A 23,642-nucleotide genomic window follows, 5' to 3' on the forward strand; every position below is an offset into this window, starting at 1 on the left:
CTTAAAATGGTTGACTTCACCGATTGTTTGATCACCTTTGTACAGTAAAATTTCAGTTTTACAAGAGTTCTACATCAGCAACTGTATGTATTGTGTGTTGTTGCACTTAAGTGTTGGTAGTTGTTCTCTGAAAGCCACATGCTGATGTTACTGACTACCCTATTAGCTACATAATTACTATTATGCTCCCTCTCTTTCACAATAACGCTTGTGTCGTCTGTCATGTTTAGTGGCAGATCTCTGATATACACTAAAAAGAGTAATTAGTCCAGAACAAAAACATGTGACACCCTCTACTTTACACGATCCCACTCAGTTTCAAACCTTGTTCACTGTTTGTTGACAATGGAGGACAACCTTCCTTCCAACAACTGTTGTGCCTTTTCCTCAGCCCCTCAACATTCCATTTATCCAAAAGTATTGTATGGTCCACTCAAACAAATGATTGTATTAAAGAAAAGAAAATACCTATTGTTTTCAACCTGTCATTTATTTCTGCTAGTACCTCATACACAAAACAATAAATACTGTAGCTTGTTTCTGTGGTTACTCCTTTCCTGAAGCCAAACTAAGAGCCTGAGAGCAAATTATGTGTCCTGATATGTGACACTACTATGTTATACCTTACTTTTTCAAAAACTTTTGAAAACATTGGTAGCAAAGAAATTAGCCAGTAATTGTTTACATTATCTCCTTCACACTGTTTACAAAATGGTTTCACTAATGAGTATTTCAGTCTGTCAGGAAATTGACCTTACGTGAAAGACACATTGCACAGGTGACTGATCTTCATAAGCTTACCTGAAGTTTCATTATACTCATGGGAGTCTTTACTCTTTAATGATGTAATAATCGAGGCAATTTTGCCTTTGCTTGTTTCCTATAGCAGCATGTGATGTGGTCGTCAGTGAACTCCAACTTTTAAGAGTTTACACATTTACCTGTCCCAATAAAATTTTGATTTAACTTGCTGACTGTTGACAGAAGTGATTACTAAGTAAATTTTTTGTGTTAATATTCCATTGCAGTGCTCTGACTGTCCTTCACGTCATGATACAACCTCCATTTTCTCGTACATGGTGTTCTAATGTGATTAGTTATCCAAATCAGCCACTTGTTGTTACTGCTTATCCACCTGAAGTTTTTTAATAGGAAAGAGCAATTAAAGAAAGTGATACAGGTTCAATGGTTCAAATGGCTCTGAGCGCTATGGGACTTAACTACTGTGGTCATCAGTCCCCTAGAACTTAGAACTACTTAAACCTAACTAACCTAAGAACATCACACACATCCATGCCCGAGGCAGGATTCGAACCTGCGACCGTAGCAGTTGCACGGTTCCGGACTGCGCGCCTAGAACCACTAGAAAGTGATACAGGTTTGAAGAAATGTGTTATATTTGTTGTTTAAGTCATCTGCATTGTAGACTTCTTGCCAAGTTAAGTCTTCGAGACTGGTTTTAAAGTTGTGCCTTACAGGTGCACTCATATCTCTAATTCTTTTATTTACTACTGTGGGATATGACTTTGCCATGATTCCATAGATTATTATTATCTGCATCATGATACAACAGGCCATTACTAATTTTCCTCATATTGTACCCATCAACCAGAGCAAAACCTATGATGATACTGTCTGTGATCATACTGTTGGTTTCTCTGAATTCTAGTTGGAAAGTGTACTGTCTGTACCAAGTTGCAAGATTCAAATAAATCCATCAACATCCTTTTCTCTGGAGAAAAGTTTGTATTGAATCCCCATGCAATATCAACCACATTTCTTTCTCAAAGAGCGAGCCTAGCACAATGTCGACTCTGGAGGGGAAATCCCAGCAGTCAGTTATAGTGACTATAAAAACATTGTAACCCATTGATATACAATGATGATTACATCCATCATTGTACACGTGTATTAATATACAATGATGAACATTTCCATCACTGTGTAGCCAACTTGTAACAGGCTGCTGTAGCAGGGCAATGCTTTATCAGTTGCTGTGACATTAGTTCACACGCACCGTCAATAGATGGCAGAAGCTGTATGTGTTGAAATAGGACAGTGATTTTCATGAGTGGACATTCACTGTGGGGTAAAGTCGGCTTTGTTTTCAATGCATCAGTAACATGTCAGTCTGATCTATAGCTGAAGCTGAAAGAATATGACTGCTGCTTGAAGAAAGTGACTTAAATGATTTTGGTGAAGAAATAGATTCTGACAACAGTGATTATACAAAACTTGCCTTTAGTGACAGTGGTATTATTCATAGTACACACAATAATGAAGGTAACTTACAAGAACCGAAAACAAATTTGCTGATGATTACTGATGAGTAGAAGTGGGACAACATTTGGAATAGCCCTCACATTAGCAACACCAATAATGAAGGTAACATAGCTAGTATTTGAAGAACCTTAGGCCAAAACCCAACAGAAATGCAAGTGGCTGATCAAGGAGAAAGTCAAGCAGAAAATTCACTATGGCTGCAAAGAAGAAACTAGAGCAATTTTGCTACAAAAATGCCCCCAACAGACAAAAAAATCAACCCATACTAGAACATACAGTGTGTGTTACGATAGAGGAAAATGTTGATAATCCTGCTTTAAATGTGATCAAAGCAAGTTTTTCAACATGTGGACAATTGTTTTGTACATATATAACAAAATAATCACTGTAAAATAGCATATAGTATGTTGCTACAAAGACCATCAGAAGTTGTCAAAAATAAGAGTACGTTGTATGGCAGTGGGTTAAACCCTGAAATGAAAAGATATTCTTTTATTTTGGCAGTAATTTCTTCCAGTAAAACTGTTTCTTCTGTTGAGCAGCATAGTCATCTCGGTTTGCCATCCAAGGAGGAAATGAAATAATAAAAAAGTATTTGGAAGCTTATCTTGCGAAGAAAATGAGGACTTATAAAATTAATTTGCAGTATGCAAAATCAGTGTGCACAAATTAGATTTTGTCAAATATGAGAGTAACTGTGGACAGCCAAATAGTTGTAAACAGCTAAATGAAAGTGTATGTTTCAGATCTACACCTACATTCATACTCTGCAGACCACTGTGAAGTGCATGACAGAAGGTACTGTCCGATGTACCACACATTAGGGTTCATTCCCATTTCATTCTCATATGGAGTGCAGGAAGAATGGCTGTTGAAATGCCTCTGTGCGCAGTGTGATTAGCCTAACTGTATTTTCGCATTCTCTAAGGCAGTGTTTCTCAGGGGGCTGATGTATACTCCTTTGTTCTGCACTTAATAGTAGTTTTTGAAACTTTATAACTCTCCCATGAGTTAAATGAACCAGTGACTATTTGTGCTGCCTGCATCTGTACATGTTCAATATCCCATGTTAGTCCTCTCTACTGTGGGTCGCACACTCATAAGCAATATTTTAGGATGGGGCTAAGGAGTGTTTTGTAAGCAGTTTACATTGCAGATTGATTGCATTTTCACAGTATTCTACAAATGAAATGAATTTTACCATCTGTTTTACATGTTATTGAGCCTATGTGATCATTTCATTTAATAACCCCAAAATTGTTACAACCAGAACTGATTGATGCCAATGTTGTTTCATTGATAATGTAATCACACTAAACTGGATTTTTTCATTTTGTGGATCACCCAGTTTTACATTCCTGTACATTTAAAGCAACTGCAATTTTAGGAGGCAGCACAGAGATACTGGCAGAAATGAAGCTGTGGGAGGGGGGGAGGGTGGGGGGAGGTCGTGATTCATGTTAAGGTACCTCATTTGGTAGAGCATGTGTGCACAAAAGGCAAAGGTCCGAGGTGTGAGTCCCAGTTTGGCAAGCAGTTTTAATCTGCCAGCAAGTTTCAACTTACCCACATCTGCACTACTTTGAATTCTTGTTGACATTTGACTGAATATTTCTGCAGCCATTTTTCAGATAGTAATTCATCAAAGATAACTGCATAATCTGCAAAATTTCTGAGATTATTGGTATCGCGTGACAGGTTATTAATATACAACATGAACAGTTTGTCTCACAATAAACTTCACTGGAGCATGTCTGCAGGTACAGGTGTGGCAGCTGAATTGGTTTAACAGCTCACACAACTCCATTGTCTTGGAAACTGATTCCTAACTTAAACAAACACAGACTGAGAGTTTTCACTGCCTTTGAGCACAGCTGCAGCTTTTAATATTCATGAAGTAAGTTTGATGTGAATAATATTGCTCATTTACTGTGGTTTCTGTAAATAATCCAGACAAATGTCAGAATTGTTTTGCAATTTAAACTCATGATCAATTTCTTCAACCATGATTGTTGGAACTGAATGAATGTACCATTAATACCATCATCACTTTGAATGGAATCATAGTCACAAAGAAGAATTAGAGGCAAACGTTGATAATAAACTTGTATGCAGACAAAGGTTCTTATTGTAGAGTGATTGCCTTGGAAAACCACAGTAAAAAGTTAAATACTGTTCTTAGTTGCAAGTAGCATCTACTTGTGTTCTTGACTGTCACTATCTCTCCATAATATTTATCAGTATTCTTAATATACATTGTTAACATTACTTCAAAATTAAATATTATGTCTTTGGGAATGGTCTACATACAGTTAGGATTATTCTTACACGAAGCTATCTACTTCTAATGCCTGTTGTTTACTGTAATAGAACTTTATATATGCGCCTGAATGCAAAGCAGTGATGAGTTCCTATGGATGAACATTCACTTTATTGTCTTAATCAATAGCAAGTGCGTAAATGTAATGGTAGGTAATATAATAATAATAATAATAATAATAATAATAATAATAATAAACCCCGTGGAGGCCCGGGAAAAGAATAGGCCTCCGGTATGTTCTGCCAGTCGTAAAAGGCGATGAAAAGAACAAACCACTAATAGGGCTAATCCCCCTTTTAGTGTTATTAGTTGGTTCAGGACAGAATTAAAGAAGCCTTGGACAAGCGCCGTCATGGTCGGGGACGACGCTTGAACCCTATGCCCGCCCACAATGGTAACGACACTGTTAGCCAACTGGAAAATGATTTAAATCCAAATAGAGGTGTTTTGCAGGATATGCTTCCTGCAACCACCCTAGAAGAAAAACAAAGACAGAGGATGAGATGGTCAGATGAAGTTAATTGACACCTCATGTTCTGTTATTACCAAGCAACAAACCTAGGAACCAACACAACTGGATACAGATCACAAGTATACACAACATTTATTACCAAATACCCAGAATTAAAATTTTTAGCAGACTAGCGGATCAGATCCGTGTAGTAATAAAAAATAACAGGATACCCCAGTCAGAATTAGAAAACATCAAACAACAAGTACAACAAATACTGGAACAAAATAATGTGCAATCAAAAGAAGAAGAAGAAGAAAATACACTAATGGACTCAAACATAAGAACAACACACATCAGTTAAACAATCAGAGGAAAACGAAATCTTAAGACAGCCACCAGAACAAGCACAAATAGAACATGAAGTGACACACATGTTAGATATAGAAGAAAAATTTCAGCTGACATATATAGAATACAAAGACGCAAATACAGACATTAGACCATTCTTGCATAGACCGCCAAATAACCCACAAGTCGAAACAACAATAAAAACTATCAACACAATCATACACAACAAAATAAATGAAAACACAACTATGGAAGAGTTACAACTACTGGTTTGTATAGGAGCACTCACTACACTAAATATACACACCAGGCAGAGATCAGAACCAACCAACACACAGAAGAAACCCACAAAACCAGCATGGCAACACAGGCTACAGATCAGAATAGAAAAACTGAGAAAAGACATTGGACAGCTAACACAATTTATAAGAAATGAAATGTAAGAAAAAAAAAAAAAAACGAAAAAGGTTAGGTAAAATCTCACAACAAGAAGTGATAGAGCAATTAGATGAAAAGAAGCAGAAATTACAAGCATTGGCCAAACGACTTAGAAGATACAAAAAAAGTGAAAATAGAAGGAAACAAAACCAAACATTCAACACAAACAAAAAGAAATTTTACCAGACAATAGATAACACACACATTAAAATAGACAATCCACCAAACATAACAGACATGGAACACTTCTGGAGCAACATATGGTCATACCCGGTACAACATAACAGGCATGCACGGTGGATACAAGCAGAAACAGACACATACAAGATGATACCACAGATGCCCGAAGTGATAATTTTGCAACATGAAGTCACCCAAGCAATTAATTCTACGCACAACTGGAAAGCCCTGGAAAAGATAAAATAGCAAATTTCTGGCTAAAGAAGTTCACCTCAGCACATTCACATCTAACTATAACTGATAATAGATGCAGAGGTGACATATCAAGCTAAAACTAAACAAAGGTCACTACACTACGCATACATTGATTACCAAAAAGCTTTTGATAGTGTACCCCACTCATGGTTACTACAAATATTGGAAATATACAAAGTAGTTCCTAAATTGATACTGTTCCTAAACATAGTAATGAAAAATTAGAAAACCACACTTAATATCCAAACAAATTCAAATAATATCACATCACAGCCAATACAGATTAAGCGTGGAATATACCAAGGAGACTCATTAAGTCCTTTCTGGTTCTGCCTTGCTCTGAACCCACTATCCAACATGCTAAATAATACAAATTATGGATACAATATTACTGGAACATACCTACACAAAATCACACATTTGCTATACATGGATGATCGAAAACTACTGGCAGCAACAACTCAACCAATTACTAATGATAACAGAAGTATTCAGCAATGATATAAATATGGCTTTTGGAACATACAAATGTAAGAAAAATAGCATAGTCAAGGGAAAACACACTAAACAAGATTATTACATATTGGATAACCACAGCGACTGCATAGAAGCGATGGGAAAAACAGATGCCTATAAATATCTAGGATACAGACAAAAAATAGGAATAGATAATACAAATATTAAAGAAGAACTAAAAGAAAAATATAGACAAAGACTAACAAAAATACTGAAAACAGAATTGACAGCAAGAAACAAGACAAAAGCTATAAATTCTTATGCTATACCAAAATTGACCCACTCATTTGGAGTAGTGAACTGGAGTAACACGGACCTAGCAGCACTCAATACACTTACACGATCACAATGCCACAAATATAGAATACATCACATACATTCAGCAACAGAAAGATTCACATTACGCAGAAAGGAAGGAGGAAAGGGATTTATTGACATAAAAAACCTACATTATGGACAGGTAGAAAATTTAAGAAAATTCTTTCTAGAACGAGCAGAAACTAGCAAAATACACAAAGCAATCACTCATATAAATACATCGGCTACACCACTGCAATTTCATAACCACTTCTACAACCCTCTAGATCACATAACACCAACAGATACGAAGAAAGTAAATTGGAAAAAGAAACAACTACATGGCAAGCACCCGTATCATCTAACACAGCCACACATTGATTAAGACGCATCCCACACATGGCTAAGAAAAGGCAATATATACAGTGAGACGGAAGGATTCATGATTGCAATACAGGATCAAACAATAAACACCAGATATTACAGCAAGCATATTATTAAAGATCCCAATACCACAACAGATAAATGCAGACTTTGCAAACAACAAATAGAAACAGTAGATCACATCACAAGCGGATGTACAATACTAGCAAATACAGAATACCCGAGAAGACATGACAATGTAGCAAAAATAATACATCAACAACTTGCCTTACAACATAAACTTATAAAACAACACGTTCCCACATACAAGTATGCACCACAAAATGTACTGGAGAATGATGAATACAAATTATACTGGAACAGAACCATTATAACAGATAAAACAACACCACATAACAAACCTGACATCATACTCACCAATAAAAAGAAGAAATTAACACAACTAATTGAAATATCCATACCCAATACAACAAATATACAAAAGAAAACAGGAGAAAAAATTGAAAAATACATCCAACTGGCTGAGGAAGTCAAGGACATGTGGCATCAGGATAAAGTTGACATTATATCAATTATACTATCAACTACAGGAGTCATATCACATAATATCCACCAGTACATCAATGCAATGCAGCTACATCCAAACTTATATATACAACTACAGAAATCCGTAATTATTGATATATGTTCAATCACCCGAAAGTTCCTAAATGCAATATAACATATACCGTACAGTTAAAAGGAAGTCACGCTTGATCAAGTTCCGCATCACTTTCCATTTTTGACCAGACATAACGTCTGAGAAAAGAAAGAAAGAATAATAATAATAATGATAATAATAATAAACCAGTGCCTGAGGACAGATTCCTGAGGAACCCTATGCTATGCTCAGAAAACATGTGAAATGTTATCTGAGACATCTGGAACTGCCCTCTGCTTCCTTTCTTCATGATACAACTTAAAAAAGGGTAGTTATACCCTAATGGTGAGCTTTATAAATATCTACACAATGTAATGCCTCAATTAGATCACAGAAGATACCGACTGGCAACTTTTTATTGTTCAGTGATTCCAAGATATCATTTGTGACTGAGAAAATGGCTGAAAGTGTTGACACACTTTTCTGAAAGACAAACTGTCTTTTGGTAATGACTTAATGAGAACTTTTGAAAATTTGGTCAAGAGAGAGATAGTTTCTGACACTTGTTTCGTCTTGAGGTTGGTTAAGGTGCCTGACTAAAGCATATTCCTTTCTCTCTGGAAGTGCTCCTTGGTTGCAAGTATGTGTTGCATATACGAGTTCAGACCTTGCAGATTTCTGTATAGCATAATTTTTAATAACCTTCTGGAGATACTAATAACAACCGTAGAAGTATTATACCTATGTGGCTGAAAGTAAGGGGAAGTTGTGTGTGTATGTAATTGTGGTTTCATTTAGTGGACCACTATAACCCATTTGAGATGTGGCAGTTGAAAACTTGTGTTGAAGATTTTAGCTACTTTCTTGCTGTCAACTATTGTTAAATTGCTACTTCTGTTCTATTCTGGTTCGAGCTGCCAGAGATGGCGTTCATGTGAGAATGAATGTGTGTGTATTTACTTTTCTGACAAGACTGTAGCCAAAAGCTAGTGTGTAAGTGGGTTTCAGTTGTACCTGTCTGTCTCAAACATGTCATCTTCACAGTATCAGTCTGCCTTTTCTGTATATTGTTGATATTCCAACCAGGAGTTTATATTGTTTAATGTTTATAATAATGATTTAACATTGGTGGAGGGAAAAGCTCCTGTTTCTCTCAAGGATGGACTCTGATAGAGTTCTATATTTGCACCAGTTCTTTTCAATTTATGTACTGCAGATATTCCTCAAGCTGACTGCAGAAAATTGACTTATGCAGCTGGCCTCGTCTTTCACAATAATGGTGAATCGGTGGATGGACACTATGCAAAATCGCTCCCCACAGAGTCATATCAGACATGCAACTGTTGAGCAACTGACCACCCAGATGAACCAAGGGGCTACCAATAGAATCTATTCAACAAATGTTCAGCATACATTGCTGCATACGGACCTCTGTGGCAGGGGCCTGGTTCTTATGCCCATGCTGACTGCTGTTCACTGATGACAAAGGCTGGAATTGGCATGGCAACATTGCAACTGGACATCCATTGATTGGCATCACATGGCCTTTTCAGATGAGTCACATTTTATGTCCCAGCCTGCAACAATCATCAGAAGGGTACAGCCTAGAGGAGGGAGCATTATGGTCTGGGGAATGTTTTTGTGGCATTCCCTGGGTGATCTTGTCATTTTGGAAAGACAGTGGATCAACACAAGTATGCATCTATCCTTGGCGACCACGTCTACCCCTACATACAGTTTGTTTTTCTTGGCACTAAGGCGTCTACCAGCAGGACAATGCAACATTGTGCACAGCTCACAGTGTATGTGCTTGGTTCGAAGAGCAACATGATAAGTTTACCATGATCCCCTGGCACCCAATTCCTGATTTAAACCCAGTTGAGAACCTACAGAACTACCTTGATCGAGCTGTTCGCACCGTAGATACTCAACCAAGAAACCTAATGCAGCTGGCCACGGCACTGGAATTGGCATGGCACCAGATACCTGCCAGTACCATCCAGAACTTCACTGACTTTCTTCCTGTACATCTCACAGTTGTCCTCACTGCAAAAGGTGGTTCCTCAGGCTTCTGACAGGTGGTCACATTAATGTGACTGGATAGTGTATGTGACACTATCTCTTCTTGTTCTGTTTACTAATACAATGGCATTTTAATTTTGGTAGCCAAGAGGCTGCAAGGTTTTCAGCAGATGGTCTCCCTGTCATTGATTGTAGCAACATTCTGCGCTCCACCAGAGACCAAGCTATTGTGGAACATGCTGGTGCTATGATCCACACTATCCTGGATGCTATCTTCATGTTCAAACAGATCCAGTTGACTGCACAGTGTCCAGTACCCAAATGGACAGCTTGCTCTAAGGCACTGCTTTGTCTTGCAGGTGTATCCACAACAGAAAGTGGGAACAGAGTGTATATCATTGACTTCCCACTCAGTAATGAAAGACCAATGACTAAGGACAACAAACCGGAAGCTGTTTTGAAGTGCTGGAATGAATAGCTCCCAATCCAGAAAACCTTATCACTCTCAATGGAATTGGTGCAGCATTTGGTAGCAATAATTCCTATTCAACAAAGAGGGCTTCAGATAGCCACTGAGAGCATCAGTTGAAAAAAGAGACTTGCTAATAGTACAGCATTGCTCAGAATGCCTTTTTCATTGTCAAAACAAAGGGTAGACAATTTGAGACGATGTCAAATTCGTGAAGGCCAGCAATGTATTGTCAGAACACTAAAATCTATCAAGTGTTTTACAAATGGGGCACTTCCAATCAATACTACTAATTCCATCAAAATGAGCAATTGAATTATGGTAAACTGCTTGTTAAGTTCTCAAAAGTAACAGGACTGCTCAACACTTTCCACCCTGTCAAAGGTAGTGTGTCTTGTAGAAATTTAATACACTACTGGCCATTAAAATTGCTGCACAAAGAAGAAATGCAGATGATACATGGGTATTCATTGGACAAACATATTATACTAGAACTGACATGTGATTACATTTTCACGCAATTTGGGTGCATAGATCCTGAGAAATCAGTACCCAGAACAACGCCCTCTGGCCGTAATAACGGCCTTGATACGCCTGGGCATTGAGTCAAACAGAGCTTGGATAGCGTGTACAGGTACAGCTGCCCATGCAGCTTCAACACAATACCACAGTTCATCAAGAGTAGTGACTAGTGTATTGTGACGAGCCAGTTGCTCAGCCACCATTGACCAGACATTTTCAGTTGGTGAGAGATCTGGAGAATGTGCTGACCAGGGCAGCAGTCGAACATTTTCTGTATCCAGAAAGGCCCGTACAGGACCTGCAACATGCAGTCGTGCATTATCCTGCTGAAATGTAGGGTTTCGCAGGGATCGAAAGAAGGGTAGAGCCACAGGTCGTAACACATCTGAAATGTAACGTCCAGTGTTCAAAGTGCCGTCAATGCGAGCAAGAGGTGACCAAGACCTGTAACCATTGGCACCCCATACCATCACGCCAGGTGATACATCAGTATGGCAATGACGAATACACACTTCTAATGTGCGTTCACCGCGATGTCGCCAAACACAGATGTGACCATCATGATGCTGTAAACAGAACCTGGATTCATCTGAAAAAATGACCTTTTGCCATTCGTGCACCCAGGTTCGTCATTGAGTACACCATCGCAGGTGCTCCTGTCTGTGATGCAGTGTCAAACTGTTCGTGCAGATGGTTGTTGTCTTGCAAACATTCCCCTCTGTTGACTCAGGGATCGAGATGTGGCTGCACCAACTGTTACAGCCATGTGGATAAGATGCCTGTCATCTCGACTGCTAGTGATACGAGGTCGTAGGGATCCAGCACGGCATTCTGTATTACCCTCCTGAACCCACCGATTCCATATTCTGCTAACAGTCATTGGCTCTTGACCAACGCGAGCAGCAATGTCGCGATACGATAAACCGCAGTTGCAATAGGCTACAACCCGACCTTTATCAAAGTCGGAAACGTGATGGTACGCATTTCTCCTTCTTACACGAGGCATCACAAGATCGTTTCACCAGGTAACACCGGTCAACTGCTGTTTGTGTATGAGAAATTGGTTGGAAACTTTCCTCATGTCGGCACGTTGTAGGCATTCTGTGCAATGCTGTACTATTAGCAAGTCTCTTTTTTCAACTGATGCTCTCAGTGGCTATCTGAAGCCCTCTTTGTTGAATAGGAATTATTGCTACCAAATGCTGCACCAATTCCATTGAGAGTGATAAGGTTTTCTGGATTGGGAGCTATTCATTCCAAGACTCCACAAAAATAAAGTTTGGTTCATATTGAGAAAGCACAAACCATTGTCCCAGGGTTGCATGTGGTCTGCCATTGATTAGCTCTCAGGCTGCCTCACCTTTTGTTCTTGTAACAGTTTTTTGCTTGGCCATGACAAAAATCAAGCAATTGTGAATCAATGAAGAATCACATTTCAAATTAAATTGTAAAAAATAATGTTTCACTGAAAATGTATACCATAGTTGTAATTGTATTTCTTAAAAAAATGAAGATTCGTAAAACAAATTTTATATGTAGGATTTGTGACCTATGGACCTAGTAAATCTGTACATCCATTGTTTAGGCACAATTCAACATTTTCTGAACAAGGCCAATCCAAACAACTGCGGCAGGTGTCTCAGAGGTCATCCAGTAATGACTTTTGTCTCAACAGCTGTCCTCCCCAAGAGAACATAGATCAACATGAGGTTGAGGGCTTGTTTATGTATATTCTCACGGTTCAGGTGGTTAAGCCACGATTTTCATTTTCCATGACACAAGTTTCCACTGACTCTGCACAGTGATTGCAATGTCCAAAACTTACAGTTACTGAGCCCACCTTGAGGACCCCAGGTCCTTCAACCCCACACCCAACCACAACTGTATGACTTCAATGGGATGCTCACAAATTCGCATGACCTGGGGGGCCATTCTGATTTTTTCCCCTCCTCATTGCTGTGGCCAATGAGGAATGATGTGATATAATTGAATTCCATGTCAAAGAAGAGGTTTAGAGGCAGGCATATATACTGCGTTGTTGCACAAGGTTTCCCCAACCTGGAATTACTGAAAATTTCCATTCTGAATAGAAAACAATATAAAACAGTTATTATAACACAAGAAATTAGAACTGGAATTATGCGGTACTTCAATTTGAATCTGTTTACCTCCAGTGACATCAGCTGTCATAAGAAAGATTCACTAACCGCAAAATTATTTTTCAATATGAATCCCTGCCATTGGGTGCTGGAAAACATAACCATTGTGCATGTCTCCAAGTGGCATCACAGGTAGCTTCCTCATGCCATAGTTAAAGAACAAAGACATCAACAGTTTCCTCATATGTCTAAATTAAAAACTGATTTTGGAATAAATACTTTAAACTTACCATTATTAAATGAGTTAACATGATGATTGTTTATGGCTTATTCTAGAGAAGAAGAGTCGATAACAATAGATTGGCATGTGAGAAAATACCAAAAATTGTTGAATCTTCAGAAAGAAGAATGATTAGATAGCAACAACGATTTCAGCTCCAAAATTCAGAACTATAATTTTTATCTTATTATCTGAATTATGACGGTACAGGTCACTAGATGTCCCGCACTTTTCAGCCTCTGGCTGGAGTATTATGAATTGCAGAAATAAGTCAATACATTTATGACAAACAAATAGTCTAGTAATATTTCCAGTCTAATGATATAAATAAAATAGTAAGAAACATTCCACATGGGAAAAATATATTAAAAACAAAGATTCCATGACTTACCAAACGGGAAAGCGCTGGTAGATAGGCACAATAAAAAAAACACACACACACACACACACACAAACACATACACAAAATTTCGAGCTTTCGCAACCCACGGTTGCTTCGTCAGGAAAGAGGGAAGGAGAGGTAAAGATGAAAGGATGTGGGGTCTATGCCTTAAGTATGTCTGCTTGCGTCTGTATATGTGTGGATGGATATGTGTGTGTGTGTGCGAGTGTATACCTGTCCTTTTTTCCCCCTAAGGTAAGTCTTTCCGCTCCCGGGATTGGAACGACTCCTTACCCTCTCCCTTAAAACTCACATCCTTTCATCTTTCCCTCTCCTTCCCTCTTTCCTGACGAAGCAACCGTGGGTTGCGAAAGCTCGAAATTTTGTGTATGTGTTTGTGTGTTTTTTTTATTGTGCCTATCTACCAGCGCTTTCCCGTTTGGTAAGTCATGGAATATTTCCAGTCTTTTAGACTGCAGTACATAAGAAAATCCAATTGAGACTGTAGTATAAAACTCACATTCTTTGAGAATATCTGGAGAGTAAGAATAATGTAATATTTGAAACAGAAAAAAATGGTGATCAGCTTAAAATGTCTGCATCAATTTAGCACATAAGGTGAAAATGGTCCACTGCAAGATCAAATTGGAATCAAAAGAAAAAGGTAATAGTCACAATAAATGCAACAGAAATAAAAGTCAATACAAAATCATTATAACCCATTTCAATGCAAGAGACAAAGATCACCAAAATTAAAAAAAGAAAGTAGTACATCCACACCTGTGACAGTACTGAACGTTGCCCCTTACATGTTACGTTAAAAATAGCTGCACTCAGTTATGTTTGTATGGTTGAAAGTAAACATATGTACTTTAAAGCAAGTGGTAGGTTTTCTTATGATCCAGCCACCTTGCTAGATCACAGAAAAATGTGTCAACAAGCGATTTAAATTTCTTGTGGGTCACTTCACAATACTGGAAAAAAATTGTCATTATCCTCCATCAAAACTAGAAATAAGATTATCAAATTGTACATGGTAAATCTTATTGAAACTGTGCCCCCAATATATTTTACACTCTCTTTCTTTCTCATTCCACCCAGCTGCAAACAAAAAACAATTTCTTCTCTGATTACACTACAGTAGCAGAAAATCTGAGGTTGTGCTAGCTTACCATGCAACAGAGAAAACACAACTTGTGCACTTGCTGTGTTTTGATGTGGGACAAATAATACATCAGATTTCAATCATGTGAGCAATTTGGTCTTAAGGTACAGTCCACTGAATATCTACCATAAAGCAGACAGTGGGATGTGGTGTGTCCATTATTGGACAGTAGCAAGTAGTGATATTCTGGTAATATTTTTTTAAAATTTATTTAATAGCTAATTACATGGCACTGCCCAATTTACATGTTTATCCTAATATTATTTAGATATAAAATGGGATGAAAGCTGACTACAGTGCACAACTAAATTGGGTTTATACACATAATTTTAAAAGCACAAAGACTGTATAGAAATTATAATGAAACATCTTTTCAAAATCATAATAGTGGGTTTCAATTGATAACTGTCATTATTTTTACATGTCACACCTGAGAACTAAAACACTAAGACGAATCGCTTCTCGGCTTTTGACAAGATCAATGTGTAGCGCTTTGTTGTAAATAATTAAAATAAATAATAAAAATAATTAAAATAAATAATACCTACTCATACAGCCAGGAGTGAAATGTCATTGGTGCTGTTTTCATTCATTGTAACAATGCTGAAAACTGTTGATTTAACTAACATAAGTCATTTTTTATTATTTTTACATGTAAGCATCCTCCTTCCTGCCCTCACTCCTGGCACAGATATGGTTATCTTACCACCAAGGTGATTTTTTCTACATAGGCCTAGTAATCAATATGTGTAATAAGTATGGCTGAAATTTTCCTATGGGTCCCAGAGTTAAGCTTACATGTCGCCCTTTTCCCTCTGCTGCCTACACCCCAACCTCAGGAGTGTTAGGGATGTCTTAATCTCTCAGAATTTTTTTAGTTTTAGTGTCTTCCTCATCCTGAGAGGTTTAATATCATCATGACTCACCAATTAGCCTAGTAATTATGGAATTCAATACTACTGAAAAAGTTCAAAGGAGGGAAGCTTATTTTGTATTATCACAAACACGGGGAGAGTGTGTCACAGGCACAATAAGTGAGTTGAGGTGGTAATCATTAAAACAAAAGCATTCTTTGCTGCATCAAGAACTCTTCATGAAATTTCAGTCATCAATTTCTGATCATTTCATCATCACCAAAACGCAAATTGCTGAAGCAGCATCAACTAAAAAGATTTTGCACCAGGTGGCTGAGTACCCCAGAGGAGGTATCTGGCTAAAAATGCCATACGATCATTTCATTTCACTCTCAATGCACAAATATTTTGTTGACTCCCACCCATGACTATCGCGACAAAATAAGAGAAGTCTGAATTTACTTGGAAAGGTGTAGGTGTTTATTTTTCCCCACATACTATATAAGAGAGGGATGGTAGAGCAACAGAATAAAGGCTGATATGAAACTTCCTGGCAGATTCAAACTGTGTGCCAGAATGAGACTTGAACTTGGGACCTTCGCCTTTTGGAAGAAATTGCTCAACCGACTGAGCTACTCAAGCATGCCTCACAACCAGCCCTCACAGCTTCACTTTCATCAGTACTTCATTTCCTGCCTTCCAAACTTTTCAGAAGTTCTCCTGTGAAACTTGTAGGACTAGCCCGCCTGGAAGAAAGGATATTGCAGAGAAAGCCTGGGGGATGTTACCAGAACGAAATTTTCACTCTGTAACTGTGTGTGTGTGTATGTGTGTGTGCTGATATGAAACTTCCTGGCAGAGTAAAATTGTGTGCTGGAATGAGACTCAAACCTGGGATCTTTGCCTTTCACAGGAAAGTGCTCTACCAGATGAGCTAATCAAACACAATTCATGGCCCTTTAATGTTTTCCTGGTCTTTCAGCAGAATAACTTCATAAAAAAGTTAATCTTTTCAGAAATGGTAATGTTTTCCTGATATACAGTAGTTAGACAGCCCTATCTGTAATAGGGAAGCTAGACCAGATATTGATTTCTACAATAAGCAAAAAAAAATCTACAAAGTGTATATTCAAGCCAAATACATTGGAAAATCTACCAAAACAGCACTCTATATTGTGATTTCTGTTCTACTCTGTGGCTGTTACATTTCTGGATGTCCAACCACACTGATGAGTCCATGTATAATATTTCAATGAATGACCTCGCAATTTTCATTAGGTGCTGCAAGCAATGATTGTAGAAATATAGAGAAATTGTCAGTGGCATGGATACCTAGAAACGTGTCTTCAAATAGGCTGTGTAACTGTTAATAGCTGTAGTAGAAATACTTACATAACTCTTATCACATCTGACATACATCAAAGATATGTAGAACTGTATTTCTGAAACACATTATCTTTTATTTATCTTCCACTAGTGGTATTTTTTGGGACAACATATATCTCTAAAGAAGACAGATGAAAATAATTATTCAGACAGCTAGAAGCTTATAGGGTGAAGTGGGGTAAGTGTAACCATGTGTTGGCATAGTTCAACTTTGACATCAAATTGCCAACTTGTTATTGAAGGTATGATTTTGAAATTTCTCATGCTTAAAGTTTGACTTATTGACTTTTAAACAATATACATTTTGTTTCTGAAAAAATAAATAATATGGTCAAATAATTGTTTTCAAAATTTTGAGTTGTGAGGTTTCACTTGCCCCACGGTTTGGGGCAAGTGTAACCTCGCATTGTTGTACCCATACAGAGCATTGTAAAAGAGACTTGGGGTAAGTGACCTGATTGCGCAATTTTTACTGAATTTGAGGATTTTTAAATTATTAAAATATCTTAAATTTTACTCAAGATATAAACTTTTTTGCACGCGCCTCTTTGTATATTATTAAATACACAGAAAATGTTCGCTAAACTAAAAATTAAGTGTTAACCTAAACCATAAAACACTGAAACAGAATGCTTCATAGTGATTTATTTTTGTTTTAGGCCAGTAATTTATTAGTTTAAATTCTACAAAAGTAATATTTTTTCTTTAGTAGGCAATTTAACAAAAATAATAAAATATCTAGTATCAAGAGAAAAGAAAACTTCACTTTATAAGTTCACCTTCAATTATTTTTCATGGTAATTGAACTAAAGTTGTTGGCAATTTGTGTTTAATACTAAACTGCCCTAATTCAACTTATTATATTCACACTTAGGCCCTAACTATTATTTAGTCACTGAATGTTGCATGAATCAAATGTAACACCAAATGTCAGGTCTCCCCAGTGACCCAAAGTAGGGTCAGGCAGCACTGAAATGACATCAGAGGATGGAACTTCCGTCTCATCTCTTCTATCAGGCCAGTAGAATGTGGTGCCACACTGGATCTCCTAAATCACTAATTTTGGTAACTTGGCCAAACTGTAATTTTATCTTTGGCTTCAAAAAAGTTTGCCTTCTTCTTCTTCTTCACAGTTTATCATTTCTTTCCTGAGATCGTCCAGTGTTATTATGGCCCCATTTTCTTCATCACTACTTATTAAAGATAGGCCTCCTTCTGTTTCACTTTCTTCACTTACTGATTCAACTTAGACTTTTTTTCTTGTTACTGACATGAGCAATCAGGGATTTTTTTTTTTTTTTCACAACATTCCGAGATGCCATTTCGGATAAAGTAACAGCACTTTGTTTGGAAGATTTACTTTTCATTACCAAGCCCTTTTTTATGCTGATAATGCTTTTCTGTTTTGCTTTCTCCTCATTATTCTTGTTTCCTTTAAAACCTTTTTCTTTATAGATGGCACCTTGAAAAGTGATAACTTCAGCTCCTGGTGGAATCCTTTTCTTCTTTGTTTTACCAGGGAGACTACACTGTCGGACTGTTTCCAATAATGAGCTTTCAAATGACAAATCAGAAGTTCCAGAACATAATGAAATATGGGTTAGCTTGGGAATGGTTGACAAAGAACTCTGTCTGATACTGGGAGAACTGCAGGGCTCAGTCGATGTAGGCCTATAAAATTCTGGAGGTTGTTCAGCTGGAAACTTTCCAAAAATCTGAGTACTTTCTGTCAGAGATGTAGCTTCCACACAGTCTATGGCTGCATTATCGTGAACTGGCAATGGATTTGTTTCTGCCAAAGATTTGGTATGAGCTACATATTTTTTATATGACTTCTGGTTCATATTTAGTTTTATCAATTACTTCTCTACTGTAAGGGAATATTCCTGCTTTTTGAAAACCACTTTTCAACAATTCAGGTGGTGTTTCATTCCATACAGCAGCGAGGAGATTGGAAAAGTCACGTTTGCTAATTTTTACTCCTTGATGATGTCTCTGGTGACGAGTTAACTTTTGGTCCCAAGTAGATTTCACACCCTTAAACACTGCTACACATGCTGTACTGTAATTGAAATGGTGGCATTCTTTACAGTTCTGTGTCATTTTATAAAAGGAAACATGGTTTAAAAATATAGTATACTTAAATAAAAAATAAAATATATCTCTCACAAACTCAGTAGACCTACAAATCCAGCACATCAGGTATTATGGTATCTATATGTACAGGAAGGCCAGTTTAGTTGATCTAGTGTGATAGCAAAAACAAGGTTATGCCCCTGCCGATTGGTTACACTTGCCCCACATGGGAAAAAGTTGAGGTAAGTGTAACTATGCCTGGCATACCAAGAGCTTTATCAAAAGAGTAAAACGAATCTCATGTTTGAAATTATCATGCAAAAGTTAGATTGTAACCAAAAAATTGTGCAGTTATCTTTAAAACTGCAAAAATGACTGACCACCAAATTCTGAACATGTCACTCTCTTGCAGAGTGAAAATGCAGACGTCAATTCAAATCCAAAAATTAATTACCAATTTATGTCAGATTTGACAACTTATGGTTAAATATAACAAAGAAAGGAGTAAATTAACATGTATGATAGGTCAGAGGTAAAAATACAGCTTCTTTAAGGCACCATAAGCCGTGGTTACACTAACCCCATGGTTACACTTACCCCACTTCACCCTACATTGGGAAACTATAATCCAAAGATACTAAAGAAAACAATATATATAAATTCTTCATCGATCTTAATAATCTGGCACACAGTCGATTTGTAGCATGGTTTTAATAAGAGATCGACTATAATGCTGATTTTTCACTGTGTGACACCAAGCTGATATACATTTAGTTCACAGAGCTACATGTCATTCATATTCAAAACTCAATCAAAATATTTTCTTTCTTTTCTTTTCAGCATGGGTGGCAAAAACTCACCACCAACTAACAAAATCAAGACTTTTGCATTGGAAACAGAGCATTTGTTCATCAAAATAAACTCTCCAGCGAGTAATTTGAAGTTTTGTTTACCTAGGGTATGCTACACACCATGATTTGCTGTTGACAGTAGCAGAAGTGCTTCAGCGTGATAAGTGCTACAGATTAATCACTAGCCTATCATGGGGTCTAGGTTAGGCTGAAAGGTGATCAGTCAGTTGCGATTTGGTGAAGTCAACAAATGTGAATTCACAATAAAGCTTGTGGGACAGATGGATCTGTCATGTAGCCGAGTGTCTACATTTGTGTCATATTTGATGCATTTTTCACTGTAATATTAAAACTGCAAGATACATTTGGAAAAGCTGTATCAGATGATAGACAAATCTCTGACATGAAGTTTGGTGCATATTATGTAGGCCCACATAGGTGTACATAAACTACAAAAAATGCAAGGGTGAGGGGATGTGCAACATAACTCTTCCCCATGTACCATAAATACACTGCAAAAAGTGAAAGGGGAGGGGGGGGGGGAGGAGGGAGGTGACTTCACTAAGTAACTTTTACTCATAAATGTTACTGACTTTTGCAGTGGACTCTTTATTTTGAAGTTGATGTACAGCACACACAAGCCACAAAATACTTGCTGGAGAATTATCTTCTATGTAATAAATATTTTGAATTTACTTTTTAGTTTTAGTGTTTTAAAGGAAAGTAGCTGTATGTTTAATATGGACATCATGATATGCTAAACAACAATCTGTTACCACCACCACAATTTTGTACACATTCATTGGCTTTGCCAGCTTACAACCAAACTGTCACCTTCCAATCCAAAGAAGAGTTCTGACTATGCCGCCACTCAGCCTGCCACCACAACTAAGATTTTGAAGAGGGACACAAGTCACATATGACCTTTACAGACTCATTTTGTTTTGGAAAATACCAAAACTTTCTCATCAGTATTCTATTAATACAACTTTTGACAACTAATTAGTTACAAATGACACAGGCCAACTTCTAGTATCATGGCACCTTAATTAGCAAATAAAAATAATTACTTCAATTGCGAAAATTTGTGAAGGGTATTGCAACATAGAAATGCATCCACTTTGTACAGTATAGTTTCTCACATATCTCCAGAATATTTACACAAGAATCCATACGAAATCTGACTACCTCTTCAGTAAACAACACAGATAACAGGTATATGAAAATTTTACTAAGCTTCAATAAATATGTCTCGTACAATTTTTACAAGGTAAATTAATTAATTAATAATATATGTATAAAACATAAATACAAAGCATTCAATAAGGAATACAATGTTTTCTTCTTCTTTTTTTTTTTAAAAAAAAAAAAGAAAGAGGGCATTCAAATACTTCATCACAGCCATTCATCTCTTTTTTTAGAGATATGAACATAAAAGTATACATACATGTGACTAAAACTCCAGGTGCTACTATAATTCCGTTTGATGTACCTTATGTTTACCAAGTGTTTATTTCTTGTAGCTAACTAATTAATCTTCATCACTGCTCCACGTATCCACAGTGACATTCCTATGAGGTATTATTCTTCGCCTGTCAGAAGAATCAGTCTTACTGTTCTGTGATTTCAGGTACTCGTCATATGCTGAATCCTGACAATGATCTGCAGTCCAGATCAGAACATTTCTATCATTACCTCCACTATACAGTTCATGGAAATGAGGATGATAGACACAACAGTTCACACAATTGTAATGGCCAGATAATGTGCTCACTTTCACACCTGTTTCTATTTCATACACAAAAATATTGCCGTCTGATGGGACATAGACCAGTCGAGGATTTGAAATTTTGGCAACATCAAACTGGACACACTTCTTGGTTTCACTTGAAATTGATCCAAAATTAACTCTTTCATTTTTGCCATTATATGTATTCCACAGACGCATTTTGTTGTCAGTACCCAGAGACAAAAGAAAAAGTCCATCTGATGTGAAACACAAACCATTGACGTAACCATCATGTGCTGTATGAGTATCTGAGTTTTCTTTGCTTGATCGCCCTTTACCATTATGTTGATCCAATACCATCAAACAGCTTTTCGCTGCTCGTACATCCCATAAAATGATCTTATTATCACAGCTCGCTGTAGCTAAAACATGTTCTTCTCTTGGAGACCAGCGGCAACTCAGTATTGCACTTGTATGTCCCCTTAATTCATGGGTGTATGAACCAGAAACTAAATCTACAAGTATCGCCTGATTGATGGACGTTGCCACTGCAATGAGCTTCGTGCCGGAGCCCACGGACGACATATGGTGCTGAAAGACCTTGCCTTCAAAACGAAATAAATCCGCCGGAGTCATACAACTGGTATCCCATACTTTCAGCTGCTTGTCCATACCACTGGTCAGAAATATTCCAGCGTCGAATGGATACCACTGAACACATTCTATACTATGTTTATGGGCATTTTTGTTCTTTCTGCTAATTTTGTACACCAACTTTGAAGTGAAGTGTGGTAAGCCACTATAATTAAACAAATCGTAAAAATGAATGGTCCCATCAGCAGATCCTGATATAAGGTACTTGCCCTGTACAGCATCGACATCTAGGGAATTGACGCCTGCTGTATGGGCATTTTCTACGTCCCTGTGCCTGCTGAGTTGGAGATTGTACGATCTCTTGGTGGTTTCAACAGAGACAAAAGATTTAGGGTCTACAATACCCGTCCTCACATCTTCCAGAAATCGAATCATTACTACGAATCCTTTCACATTTCACACAAAACGGATACGAATAAAACTTCAAATCAACTAATGAAAAAAAAATCTTCTTTCAACCACTGTGTAAGTCCGTCACTCACTTCTCCACATCAAAACAAAACTTCACAGTTCACGTACCAAACACGATATAAACAGATTAAACTCTTCATGCTCTGACACAAACAGCTGACTGAAAACCCACAGAGGTATCTGCATAATCTATGATCTTTGTAGACATAGAAAGCTTTCGCATATCTTTGCTAAAAGTTAAGCGCAACATGCAAGTTTATGTTGCTTCTAGAGTTGCCAACAAATCATATAGTTCTGCATAAAGACGAATTCACGCTGACCGTCACGTCATATCACGTCACAGCACCGTCATGAACAGGGTGTGGTCACACTGTCAGTCACGTCACGTCAAGTCGCTTACACTTAGCCAGTTACCGAACGTTGGAAGTGAAGTTATGAGTTACCATCGGTGATACGAAAAGACAGACTATAGTATTGGAACTGAGAAGTAAACAACGATAAATAGTATTAATGGCCAAAGAAAGGGTTAAATAGAGCCTATATTCCTCACACAATATGTTTTTTTACGTAATTCATAAAGTTATAAATAACTGTATTTTTCACCCAATTTTTTCTTATTTAGAGCCA

The 23,642-nt window shown here is 37.4% G+C and overlaps 1 protein-coding gene across 1 annotated transcript; it reads right to left on the bottom strand.

Moving 5' to 3' along the window:
• Positions 1-18,375: 18,375 nt before the first annotated feature.
• LOC126162556 (DNA excision repair protein ERCC-8-like) lies at positions 18,376-23,273 on the bottom strand. Its single transcript, XM_049919142.1, has one exon. The coding sequence runs from the start codon at positions 22,977-22,979 to the stop codon at positions 21,753-21,755; it is 1,227 nt and encodes a 408-aa protein (XP_049775099.1). The 5' UTR covers positions 22,980-23,273; the 3' UTR covers positions 18,376-21,752.
• Positions 23,274-23,642: the final 369 nt, after the last annotated feature.

Source organism: Schistocerca cancellata, chromosome 2, assembly GCF_023864275.1.
Source record: "Schistocerca cancellata isolate TAMUIC-IGC-003103 chromosome 2, iqSchCanc2.1, whole genome shotgun sequence".
NCBI classification, from domain to species: Eukaryota; Metazoa; Arthropoda; class Insecta; order Orthoptera; family Acrididae; genus Schistocerca; species Schistocerca cancellata.